We start from the raw sequence: 14,718 nt of genomic DNA, 5'->3' as shown, positions 1-14,718 counted from the left end.
CGCTGTGTAGTCCTGGTCTGATATGTATAAGGTGCCCGCTGTGTAGTCCTGGTCTGATATGTATAAGGTGCCCACTCTGTAGTCCTGGTCTGATATGTATAAGGTGCCCGCTGTGTAGATCTGGTCTGATATGTATAAGGTGCCCGCTGTGTATTCCTGGTCTGATATGTATAAGGTGCCTGCTGTGTAGTCCTTGTCTGATATGTATAAGGTGCCCGCTGTGTAGTCCTGGTCTGATATGTATAAGGTGCCCGCTGTGTAGTCCTGGTCTGATATGTATAACGTGCCCGCTGTGTATTCCTGGTCTGATATGTATAACGTGCCCGCTGTGTAGTCCTGGTCTGATATGTATAAGGTGCCCGCTGTGTAGTCCTGGTCTGATATGTATAAGGTGCCCGCTGTGTAGTCCTGGTCTTATATGTATAAGGTGCCCGCTGTGTAGTCCTGGTCTGATATGTATAACGTGCCCGCTGTGTATTCCTGGTCTGATATGTATAAGGTGCCCGCTGTGTATTCCTGGTCTGATATGTATAAGGTGCCCGCTGTGTAGTCCTGATCTGATATGTATAAGGTGCCCGCTGTGTATTCCTGGTCTGATATGTATAAGGTGCCCGCTGTGTAGTCCTGGTCGGATATGTATAACGTGCCCGCTGTGTAGTCCTGGTCTGATATGTATAAGGTGCCCGCTGTGTAGTCCTGGTCTGATATGTATAAGGTGCCCGCTGTGTATTCCTGGTCTTATATGTATAAGGTGCCCGCTGTGTAGTCCTGGTCTGATATGGATAAAGTGCCCGCTGTGTAGTCCTGGTCTGATATGTATAAGGTGCCCGCTGTGTAGTCCTGGTCTGATATGTATAAGGTGCCCGCTGTGTAGTCCTGGTCTGATATGTATAAGGTGCCCACTCTGTAGTCCTGGTCTGATATGTATAAGGTGCCCGCTGTGTAGATCTGGTCTGATATGTATAAGGTGCCCGCTGTGTATTCCTGGTCTGATATGTATAAGGTGCCCGTTGTGTAGTCCTGGTCGGATATGTATAACGTGCCCGCTGTGTAGTCCTGGTCTGATATGTATAAGGTGCCCGCTGTGTATTCCTGGTCTGATATGCATAAGGCCCCCGCTGTGTAGTCCTGGTCTGATATGTATAAGGTGCCCGCTGTGTAGTCCTGGCCTGATATGTATAAGGTGCCCGCTGTGTATTCCTGGTCTGATATGTATAAGGTGCCCGCTGTGTAGTCCTGGTCTGATATGTATAAGGTGCCCGCTGTGTAGTCCTGGTCTGATATGTATAACGTGCCCGCTGTGTATTCCTGGTCTGATATGTATAACGTGCACGCTGTGTAGTCCTGGTCTGATATGTATAAGATGAGACACATTTGTGATGTACTGAGTTAACACTTTGTTTATCTCCATTTCAGGGCACAAGGGGCAAGAGCGGAGCGAGAGGTGCAGCCGGCACGCCGGGAGATGCTGTGAGTCCAGGCACTGTCCTATGTGACCAGATATATTGCTGTACATGTGATATTACTGGAATCATGTCTATCTGTGTGTCCCGCTGGCAATCATTTGTCCATAGTCTGGACATAGGAGGGTGGGGCTGAGGGACATCCGATGGGGGCACCTGTGTAACCTTGTAGTGGCCGATGAAAGTCATTGTAACGGAGTGTGGGATGCAGGGGTGGCACCAGTGTTCCCTCTAAGCTGTGCGCGCGCACACAACTCGATGAGTTTGCGCACAGACATTACAACAGAGCGCACAAAGCAGCAGTGTTCCCTTTTTGCAGTTGTGGACTCAATGAATGTGTGTTTCACCCACTAACTACATTGTGTGCTGTGTTTTGAATGTTTAATATCATTTTGAAGTAAAGTTAACACAAATGCTGAACGTCATTTTCCTGTTATATATAAGTGACGCACAAAAATTTAAATTTCCTTCCAAAGTTGCACAGCCAAAATCTTTTGCCGCACACAGCCTTCGTAAAATTAGAGGAAACATTGGGTGGCACCCCCAAAAGTCTCCCTTACTGTCAATCACTGAATCCTGTCTGCGATCATGTTCCTAGACCATCATGGTTCACGTGCGGTATGACTAAGATATATACGCAGACCACCGGTAATCACTCCACTGTGCCCATCTCTGCACAAGGTCCTCTGTAATGGGAGGGTCTCTGATGGGCAGTCTCTATAATGGGCAGGTCTCTGATGGGCGGTCTCTATAATGGGCGGGTCTCTGTAATGGGCAGGTCTCTGATGGGCGGTCTCTATAATGGGGGTCTCTGTAATGGGCAGGTCTCTTTCTCTGTAATGGGCGGGTCTCGGTAATGGGCGGGTCTCGGTAATGGGCGGGCCTCGGTAATGGGCGGGCCACTGTGTCAGTAAAGGGCGGGCTTCTGTAATGGGCGGGCTTCTGTCTCTATAATGGGCGGGCCTCTGTCTTGGTTAAGGGCGGGCCTCTGTCTCGGTAATGGGCGGGCTTCTGTCTCTGTAATGGGCGGGCCTCTGTAATGGGCGGGCTTCTGTCTCTGTAATGTGCTGGTCTCTGTAATGGGCGGGCCTCTGTAATGGGTGGGCCTCTGTCTCGGTAAAGGACGGGCCTCTGTCTCGGTAAAGGGCGGGCCTCTGTCTCGGTAAAGGGCGGGTCTCTGTCTCGGTAAAGGGCGGGCCTCTGTCTCGGTAATGGGCGGGCCTCTGTCTCGGTAATGGGCGGGCCTCTGTCTCTAATGGGCGGGTCTCTGTAATGGGCAGGCTTCTGTCTATGTAATGGGCGGGTCTCTGTAATGGGTGGGTCCCTGTAATGGGCGGCCCTCTGTCTCTGTAATGGGCGGGCCTCTGTCTCGGTAATGGGCGGGCCTCTGTCTCGGTAATGGGCGGGCCTCGGTCTCGATAATGGGCAACACTCTGTCTCGGTAATGGGCAGTTCTCTAATGGACGGTTCTCGTAATGGGCAGGCCTCTGTCTCGGTAATGGGCGGGCCTCTGTCTCGGTAATGGGCGGGCCTCTGTCTCTGTAATGGGCGGGTCTCTGTAGTGGGCGGGCCTCTGTCTCGGTAATGGGCGGTTCTCTAATGGACGGTTCTCGGTAATGGGCAGGCCTCTGTCTCGGTAATAGGTGGGTTTCTGTATTGGGCGGGCCTCTGTCTCGGTAATGGGCGGTTCTCTAATAGACGGTTCTCGGTAATGGGCGGGTTTCTGTATTGGGCGGGCCTCTGTCTCGGTAATGGGCGGTTCTCTAATAGACAGTTCTTGGTAATGGGCAGGCCTCTGTCTCTAATGGGCGGGTCTCTGTCTCGGTAATGGGCAACCCTCTGTCTCTGTAATGGGCGGTTCTCCAATGGACGGTTCTCGGTAATGGGCAGGCCTCTGTCTCTGTAATGGGCGGGTCTCTGTAATGGGCGGGTCTCTGTCTCGGTAATGGGTGGGTTTCTGTATTGGGCGGGCCTCTGTCTCTGTAATGGGCGGTCTCTGTATTGGTAATGGGCGGGCCTCTGTCTCTCTAATGGGCGGGTCTCTGTCTCTCTAATGGGCAGGCCTCTGTCTCTCTCTAATGGGCGGGCCTCTGTAATGGGCAGGCCTCTGTCTTGGTATTGGGCAGGTCTCTGTCTCTCTAATGAGTGGCTCTTGGTAATGGACAGGACCCTGAAAATGCATATCAGATAATCTGACACAATTACTCTATGTGTAGTATACAGTGTATTTATGATGTTATACGTTATGTTGGTTGGAATTAGAAGTACAGAGCAGGGAACACTTCCTATTGGTCCCCATACTGCCATCCGTTCCTACTTATCCTATTGTATTTCGTTCGTCCACCCACCTATTTTTAGTCTGGTAACTCTTATGAGCAGGGCCCTCCTTCCTCACGTACTCACCCTACCTCTTTACCTCACCTGTGCTCCTGTCCTGTTCTTCCCTTCCTCTACTTCATCTTCAGTCTCCTCAACAATTTCCACACCTACTTCAGAACTGATGCTGATTTTAGTTCTACCAGCTATACCCCTATTTATGCTGTATTTTATCAACGCACCCTGTACGTTACCTTGTCATTTGTTTTTTGTTTGCTATGTACGGCGCTGCGGACACTTTGTGGCGCCTTATAAATAAATGTACTACTACATTGTATACGTGTCATTAGGTTTCCTGTCCCATGTATGTGCAGAACACTGTAATACCGGATCACTCACAGGTGTGGGGTAATGGCTGTGATTTATCAGCATATTGGGGTGTACTGGGGTGCTATATAGCACAGGTGTGGGGTAATGGCTGTGATTTATCAGCATATTGGGGTGTACTGGGGTGCTATATAGCACAGGTGTGGGGTAATGGCTGTGATTTATCAGCATATTGGGGTGTACTGGGGTGCTATATAGCGCAGGTGTGGGGTAATGGCTGTGATGTATCAGCGTACTGGGGTGCTATATAGCGCAGGTGTGGGGTAATGTCTGATTTATCAGCATATTGGGGTGTACTGGGGTGCTATATAGCACAGGTGTGGGGGTAATGGCTGTGATTTATCAGCATATTGGGGTGCTATATAGCACAGTTGTGGGGTAATGGCTGTGATTTATCAGCATATTGGGGTGTACTGGGGTGCTATATAGCGCAGGTGTGGGGTAATGGCTGTGATTTATCAGCATATTGGGGTGTACTGGGGTGCTATATAGCACAGGTGTGGGGTAATGGCTGTGATTTATCAGCATATTGGGGTGTACCGGGGTGCTATATAGTGCAGGTGTGGGGTAATGGCTGTGATTTATCAGCATATTGGGGTGTACTGGGGTGCTATATAGCACAGGTGTGGGGTAATGGCTGTGATTTATCAGCATATTGGGGTGTACTGGGATGCTATATAGCACAGGTGTGGGGTAATGGCTGTGATTTATCAGCATATTGGGGTGTACTGGGGTGCTATATAGCGCAGGTGTGGGGTAATGGCTGTGATTTATCAGCATATTGGGGTGTACTGGGGTGCTATATAGCACAGGTGTGGGGTAATGGCTGTGATTTATCAGCATATTGGGGTGCTATATAGCACAGGTGTGGGGGTAATGGCTGTGATTTATCAGCATATTGGGGTGCTATATAGCGCAGGTGTGGGGTAATGGCTGTGATTTATCAGCATATTGGGGTGTACTGGGGTGCTATATGGCACAGGTGTGGGGTAATGGCTGTGATTTATCAGCATATTGGGGTGTACTGGGGTGCTATATAGCAAAGGTGTGGGGTAATGGCTGCGATTTATCAGTATATTGGGGTGTACTGGGGTGCTATATAGCGCAGGTGTGGGGTAATGGCTATGATTTATCAGCATATTGGGGTGTACTGGGGTGCTATATGGCACAGGTGTGGGGTAATGGCTATGATTTATCAGCATATTGGGGTGTACTGGGGTGCTATATAGCACAGGTGTGGGGTAATGGCTGATTTATCAGCATATTGGGGTGTACTGGGGTGCTATATAGCACAGGTGTGGGGTAATGGCTGTGATTTATCAGCATATTGGGGTGTACTGGGGTGCTATATGGCACAGGTGTGGGGTAATGGCTATGATTTATCAGCATATTGGGGTGTACTGGGGTGCTATATAGCACAGGTGTGGGGTAATGGCTGTGATTTATCAGCATATTGGGGTGTACTGGGGTGCTATATAGCACAGGTGTGGTGCAATGTCTGATTTATCAGCATATTGGGGTGTACCGGGGTGCTATATAGCGCAGGTGTGGGGTAATGGCTGTGATTTATCAGCATATTGGGGTGTACTGGGGTGCTATATAGCACAGGTGTGGGGTAATGGCTGCGATTTATCAGTATATTGGGGTGTACTGGGGTGCTATATAGCACAGGTGTGGGGTAATGGCTGCGATTTATCAGCATATTGGGGTGTACTGGGGTGCTATATAGTGCAGGTGTGGGGTAATGGCTGTGATTTATCAGCATATTGGGGTGTACTGGGGTGCTATATAGTGCAGGTGTGGGGTAATGGCTGTGATTTATCAGCATATTGGGGTGTACTGGGGTGCTATATAGCACAGGTGTGGTGCAATGTCTGATTTATCAGCATATTGGGGTGTACTGGGGTGCTATATAGCGCAGGTGTGGGGTAATGGCTGTGATTTATCAGCATATTGGGGTGTACTGGGGTGCTATATAGCGCAGGTGTGGGGTAATGGCTGTGATTTATCAGTATATTGGGGTGTACTGGGGTGCTATATAGCACAGGTGTGGTGCAATGTCTGATTTATCAGCATATTGGGGTGTACTGGGGTGCTATATAGCGCAGGTGTGGGGTAATGGCTGTGATTTATCAGCATATTGGGGTGTACTGGGGTGCTATATAGTGCAGGTGTGGGGTAAAGGCTGTGATTTATCAGCATATTGGGGTGTACTGGGGTGCTATATAGCGCAGGTGTGGGGTAATGGCTGTGATTTATCAGCATATTGGGGTGTACTGGGGTGCTATATAGCGCAGGTGTGGGGTAATGGCTGTGATTTATCAGCATATTGGGGTGTACTGGGGTGCTATATAGCGCAGGTGTGGGGTAATGGCTGTGATTTATCAGTATATTGGGGTGTACTGGGGTGCTATATAGCACAGGTGTGGTGCAATGTCTGATTTATCAGCATATTGGGGTGTACTGGGGTGCTATATAGCGCAGGTGTGGGGTAATGGCTGTGATTTATCAGCATATTGGGGTGTACTGGGGTGCTATATAGCACAGGTGTGGGGTAATGGCTGTGATTTATCAGCATATTGGGGTGCTATATAGCACAGGTGTGGGGGTAATGGCTGTGATTTATCAGCATATTGGGGTGCTATATAGCGCAGGTGTGGGGTAATGGCTGTGATTTATCAGCATATTGGGGTGTACTGGGGTGCTATATGGCACAGGTGTGGGGTAATGGCTGTGATTTATCAGCATATTGGGGTGTACTGGGGTGCTATATAGCAAAGGTGTGGGGTAATGGCTGCGATTTATCAGTATATTGGGGTGTACTGGGGTGCTATATAGCGCAGGTGTGGGGTAATGGCTATGATTTATCAGCATATTGGGGTGTACTGGGGTGCTATATGGCACAGGTGTGGGGTAATGGCTATGATTTATCAGCATATTGGGGTGTACTGGGGTGCTATATAGCACAGGTGTGGGGTAATGGCTGATTTATCAGCATATTGGGGTGTACTGGGGTGCTATATAGCACAGGTGTGGGGTAATGGCTGTGATTTATCAGCATATTGGGGTGTACTGGGGTGCTATATGGCACAGGTGTGGGGTAATGGCTATGATTTATCAGCATATTGGGGTGTACTGGGGTGCTATATAGCACAGGTGTGGGGTAATGGCTGTGATTTATCAGCATATTGGGGTGTACTGGGGTGCTATATAGCACAGGTGTGGTGCAATGTCTGATTTATCAGCATATTGGGGTGTACCGGGGTGCTATATAGCGCAGGTGTGGGGTAATGGCTGTGATTTATCAGCATATTGGGGTGTACTGGGGTGCTATATAGCACAGGTGTGGGGTAATGGCTGCGATTTATCAGTATATTGGGGTGTACTGGGGTGCTATATAGCACAGGTGTGGGGTAATGGCTGCGATTTATCAGCATATTGGGGTGTACTGGGGTGCTATATAGTGCAGGTGTGGGGTAATGGCTGTGATTTATCAGCATATTGGGGTGTACTGGGGTGCTATATAGTGCAGGTGTGGGGTAATGGCTGTGATTTATCAGCATATTGGGGTGTACTGGGGTGCTATATAGTGCAGGTGTGGGGTAATGGCTGTGATTTATCAGCATATTGGGGTGTACTGGGGTGCTATATAGCACAGGTGTGGTGCAATGTCTGATTTATCAGCATATTGGGGTGTACTGGGGTGCTATATAGCGCAGGTGTGGGGTAATGGCTGTGATTTATCAGCATATTGGGGTGTACTGGGGTGCTATATAGCGCAGGTGTGGGGTAATGGCTGTGATTTATCAGTATATTGGGGTGTACTGGGGTGCTATATAGCACAGGTGTGGTGCAATGTCTGATTTATCAGCATATTGGGGTGTACTGGGGTGCTATATAGCGCAGGTGTGGGGTAATGGCTGTGATTTATCAGTATATTGGGGTGTACTGGGGTGCTATATAGCGCAGGTGTGGGGTAATGGCTGTGATTATCAGCATATTGGGGTGTACTGGGGTGCTATATAGCGCAGGTGTGGGGTAATGGCTGTGATTTATCAGCATATTGGGGTGTACTGGGGTGCTATATAGCGCAGGTGTGGGGTAATGTCTGATTTATCAGCATATTGGGGTGCACTGGGGTGCTATATAGCACAGGTGTGGGGTAATGGCTGCGATTTATCAGCATATTGGGGTGCTATATAGCACAGGTGTGGGGTAATGGCTGTGATTTATCAGCATATTGGGGTGTACTGGGGTGCTATATAGTGCAGGTGTGGGGTAATGGCTGCGATTTATCAGCATATTGCATTTTCTTCCTAGGGAAAGCCTGGTCCCCCGGGCCTGACGGGTGCAGTCGGTTTACCTGGCTCCGATTCTGTCATTGGATTTCCTGGGAAGCCTGGTGTGCCTGGGACGCCTGGGTTACCTGTAAGTATTTTAGATTGTATATGTACGCCTATTACACAAATACTCTTACGGTCCCCATACCCTTGTGCCATTCACATGGTGTTTGGGCTATTTTCATGTGAATGACAGCTGGTCCGGTGTGATGCACAGTCCGGTGTGATGCACAGTCCGGTGTGATGCACAGTCCGGTGTGATGCACAGTCCGGTGTGATGCACAGTCCCGTGTGCTTCATACCAGACCCTGCGAGTCACATCGGCTGCACAAGCAATCTCTTGGATTGGTTCTGGGCAGCCTTGGCTGGGATCACATGCGATACATCGTATGCAAAAGAACCGCACGCAATTCTACCGCCAAGGAAGGTCCGGGACGGCTCAAGGAGGAATTGTATGCAACCTCTCCTTGGGAAGAAATTACACAAGTGTATGGCCACCTTTATTGTGGGGACTGTTATTACACAAGTACTGTTATTACATACATACACTTAATCCATGAGTACTGTTATTACATACACTTAATCCATGAGTACTGTTATTACATACACTTAATCCATGAGTACTGTTATTACATAGACACACTTAATCCATGAGTACTGTTATTACATACAAACACTTAATCCATGAGTACTGTTATTACATACATACACTTAATCCATGAGTACTGTTATTACATACACTTAATCCATGAGTACTGTTATTACATAGACACACTTAATCCATGAGTACTGTTATTACATAGACACACTTAATCCATGAGTACTGTTATTACATGTGTACACTTAATCCATGAGTACTGTTATTACATACATACACTTAATCCATGAGTACTGTTATTACATACACTTAATCCATGAGTACTGTTATTACATAGATACACTTAATCCATGAGTACTGTTATTACATAGACACACTTAATCCATGAGTACTGTTATTACATAGACACACTTAATCCATGAGTACTGTTATTACATAGACACACTTAATCCATGAGTACTGTTATTACATGTGTACACTTAATCCATGAGTACTGTTATTACATACACTTAATCCATGAGTACTGTTATTACATACACTTAATCCATGAGTACTGTTATTACATACATACACTTAATCCATGAGTACTGTTATTACATACACTTAATCCATGAGTACTGTTATTACATACACTTAATCCATGAGTACTGTTATTACATAGACACCCTTAATCCATGAGTACTGTTATTACATAGACACACTTAATCCATGAGTACTGTTATTACATAGACACACTTAATCCATGAGTACTGTTATTACATGTGTACACTTAATCCATGAGTACTGTTATTACATACATACACCTTATCCATGAGTACTGTTATTACATACACTTAATCCATTAGTACTGTTATTACATAGACACACTTAATCCAGGAGTACTGTTATTACATACATACACTTAATCCATGAGTACTGTTATTACATAGACACACTTGATCCATGAGTACTGTTATTACATACATACACTTAATCCATGAGTACTGTTATTACATAGATACACTTAATCCATGAGTACTGTTATTACATACACTTAATCCATGAGTACTGTTATTACATACAAACACTTAATCCATGAGTACTGTTATTACATACATACACTTAATCCATGAGTACTGTTATTACATACATACACTTAATCCATGAGTACTGTTATTACATAGATACTTAATCCATGAGTACTGTTATTACATAGACACACTTAATCCATGAGTACTGTTATTACATACATACACTTAATCCATGAGTACTGTTATTACATACATTTAATCCATGAGTACTGTTATTACATACATACACTTAATCCATGAGTACTGTTATTAAATACACTTAATCCATGAGCACTGTTATTACATAGACACTTAATCCATGAGTACTGTTATTATATTTGTACACCTAATCCATGAGTACTGTTATTACATACACACTTAATCCATGAGTACTGTTATTACATACACACTTAGCCCATGAGTACTGTTATTACATACATACACTTAATCCATGAGTACTGTTATTACATACACTTAATCCATGTGTACTGTTATTACATACACTTAATCCATGAGTACTGTTATTACATAGACACACTTAATCCATGAGTACTGTTATTACATAGACACACTTAATCCATGAGTACTGTTATTACATGTGTACACTTAATCCATGAGTACTGTTATTACATACATACACTTAATCCATGAGTACTGTTATTACATACACTTAATCCATGAGTACTGTTATTACATACATACACTTAATCCATGAGTACTGTTATTACATACACTTAATCCATGAGTACTGTTATTACATACACTTAATCCATGAGTACTGTTATTACATAGACACACTTAATCCATGAGTACTGTTATTACATACAAACACTTAATCCATGAGTACTGTTATTACATACATACACTTAATCCATGAGTACTGTTATTACATACACTTAATCCATGAGTACTGTTATTACATAGACACACTTAATCCATGAGTACTGTTATTACATGTGTACACTTAATCCATGAGTACTGTTATTACATACATACACTTAATCCATGAGTACTGTTATTACATACACTTAATCCATGAGTACTTTTATTACATAGATACACTTAATCCATGAGTACTGTTATTACATAGACACACTTAATCCATGAGTACTGTTATTACATAGACACACTTAATCCATGAGTACTGTTATTACATGTGTACACTTAATCCATGAGTACTGTTATTACATACACTTAATCCATGAGTACTGTTATTACATACATACACTTAATCCATGAGTACTGTTATTACATACACTTAATCCATGAGTACTGTTATTACATACACTTAATCCATGAGTACTGTTATTACATAGACACCCTTAATCCATGAGTACTGTTATTACATAGACACACTTAATCCATGAGTACTGTTATTACATAGACACACTTAATCCATGAGTACTGTTATTACATGTGTACACTTAATCCATGAGTACTGTTATTACATACATACACTTTATCCATGAGTACTGTTATTACATACACTTAATCCATTAGTACTGTTATTACATAGACACACTTAATCCAGGAGTACTGTTATTACATACATACACTTAATCCATGAGTACTGTTATTACATAGACACACTTGATCCATGAGTACTGTTATTACATACATACACTTAATCCATGAGTACTGTTATTACATAGATACACTTAATCCATGAGTACTGTTATTACATACACTTAATCCATGAGTACTGTTATTACATACACACTTAGCCCATGAGTACTGTTATTACATACATACACTTAATCCATGAGTACTGTTATTACATACACTTAATCCATGAGTACTGTTATTACATAGACACACTTAATCCATGAGTACTGTTATTACATACACTTAATCCATGAGTACTGTTATTACATACACTTAATCCATGAGTACTGTTATTACATACATACACTTAATCCATGAGTACTGTTATTACATAGATACACTTAATCCATGAGTACTGTTATTACATACACTTAATCCATGAGTACTGTTATTACATAGATACTTAATCTGTGAGTACTGTTATTACATAGACACACTTAATCCATGAGTACTGTTATTACATACACTTAATCCATGAGTACTGTTATTACATACACTTAATCCATGAGTACTGTTATTACATAGATACTTAATCCATGAGTACTGTTATTACATAGATACTTAATCTGTGAGTACTGTTATTACATAGACACACTTAATCCATGAGTACTGTTATTACATACACTTAATCCATGAGTACTGTTATTACATACACTTAATCCATGAGTACTGTTATTACATAGATACTTAATCCATGAGTACTGTTATTACATAGATACTTAATCTGTGAGTACTGTTATTACATAGACACACTTAATCCATGAGTACTGTTATTACATACAAACACTTAATCCATGAGTACTGTTATTACAAACATACACTTAATCCATGAGTACTGTTATTACATAGATACTTAATCTGTGAGTACTGTTATTAAATACACTTAATCCATGAGTACTGTTATTACATAGACACACTTGATCCATGAGTACTGTTATTACATACACTTAATCCATGAGTACTGTTATTACATACACTTAATCCATGAGTACTTTTATTACATACTGTAGATACTTAATCCATGAGTACTGTTATTACATAGATACTTAATCCATGAGTACTGTTATTACATAGACACACTTAATCCATGAGTACTGTTATTACATACACTTAATCCATGAGTACTGTTATTACATAGATACTTAATCCATGAGTACTGTTATTACATACACTTAATCCGTGAGTACTGTTATTACATACACTTAATCCGTGAGTACTGTTATTACATAGATACTTAATCTGTGAGTACTGTTATTACATAGACACACTTAATCCATGAGTACTGTTATTACATACACTTAATCCGTGAGTACTGTTATTACATAGATACTTAATCTGTGAGTACTGTTATTACGTAGACACACTTAATCCATGAGTACTGTTATTACATACACTTAATCCGTGAGTACTGTTATTACATAGATACTTAATCTGTGAGTACTGTTATTACGTAGACACACTTAATCCATGAGTACTGTTATTACATACACTTAATCCGTGAGTACTGTTATTACATAGATACTTAATCCATGAGTACTGTTATTACATACATACACCTAATCCATGAGTACTGTTATTACATAGACACACTTGATCCATGAGTACTGTTATTACATACATACACTTAATCCATGAGTACTGTTATTACATAGACACACTTGATCCATGAGTACTGTTATTACATACACACTTAGCCCATGAGTACTGTTATTACATACATACACTTAATCCATGAGTACTGTTATTACATACACTTAATCCATGTGTACTGTTATTACATACACTTAATCCATGAGTACTGTTATTACATAGAATCCATGAGTACTGTTATTACATAGACCCACTTAATGCATGAGTACTGTTATTACATACACTTAATCCATGAGTACTGTTATTACATAGACACACTCAATCCATGAGTACTGTTATTACATAGATACACTTAATCCATGAGTACTGTTATTACATACACTCAATCCATGAGTACTGTTATTACATACACTTAATCCATGAGTACTGTTATTACATAGATACTTAATCTGTGAGTACTGTTATTACATAGACACACTTAATCCATGAGTACTGTTATTACATACACTTAATCCATGAGTACTGTTATTACATACACTTAATCCATGAGTACTGTTATTACATACACTTAATCCATGAGTACTGTTATTACATACACTTAATCCATGAGTACTGTTATTACATACACTTAATCCATGAGTACTGTTATTACATAGATACTTAATCCATGAGTACTGTTATTACATAGATACTTAATCTGTGAGTACTGTTATTACATAGACACACTTAATCCGTGAGTACTGTTATTACATAGACACACTTAATCCATGAGTACTGTTATTACATACACTTAATCCATGAGTACTGTTATTACATACATACACTTAATCCATGAGTACTGTTATTACATAGATACTTAATCTGTGAGTACTGTTATTACATACACTTAATCCATGAGTACTGTTATTACATAGACACACTTGATCCATGAGTACTGTTATTACATACACTTAATCCATGAGTACTGTTATTACATACACTTAATCCATAAGTACTGTTATTACATAGATACTTAATCCATGAGTACTGTTATTACATAGATACTTAATCCATGAGTACTGTTATTACATAGACACACTTAATCCATGAGTACTGTTATTACATACACTTAATCCATGAGTACTGTTATTACATAGATACTTAATCCATGAGTACTGTTATTACATAGATACTTAATCTGTGAGTACTGTTATTACATACACTTAATCCATGAGTACTGTTATTACATACACTTAATCCGTGAGTACTGTTATTACATAGATACTTAATCTGTGAGTACTGTTATTACATAGACACACTTAATCCATGAGTACTGTTATTACATACACTTAATCCGTGAGTACTGTTATTACATAGATACTTAATCTGTG

The 14,718-nt window shown here is 42.2% G+C and overlaps 1 protein-coding gene across 2 annotated transcripts in view; it reads left to right on the top strand.

Annotated features, from left to right (window-relative positions):
• Positions 1-14,718, top strand: part of COL24A1 (collagen type XXIV alpha 1 chain) — a 395,453-nt gene that overhangs the window by 318,957 nt on the left and 61,778 nt on the right. For both annotated transcript variants that reach the window (XM_083157902.1, XM_083157901.1), the window contains 2 exons: positions 1,417-1,470; positions 8,487-8,594. In XM_083157902.1, the coding sequence (XP_083014028.1) occupies positions 1,417-1,470; positions 8,487-8,594 (162 nt within the window). The remainder of the gene's footprint in view (positions 1-1,416; positions 1,471-8,486; positions 8,595-14,718) is intronic.

This window comes from Crinia signifera, chromosome 8 (genome assembly GCF_055691185.1).
Source record: "Crinia signifera chromosome 8, ASM5569118v1, whole genome shotgun sequence".
Lineage (NCBI taxonomy): Eukaryota > Metazoa > Chordata > Amphibia > Anura > Myobatrachidae > Crinia > Crinia signifera.
This window is presented reverse-complemented; position numbering and strand designations above follow the sequence as displayed.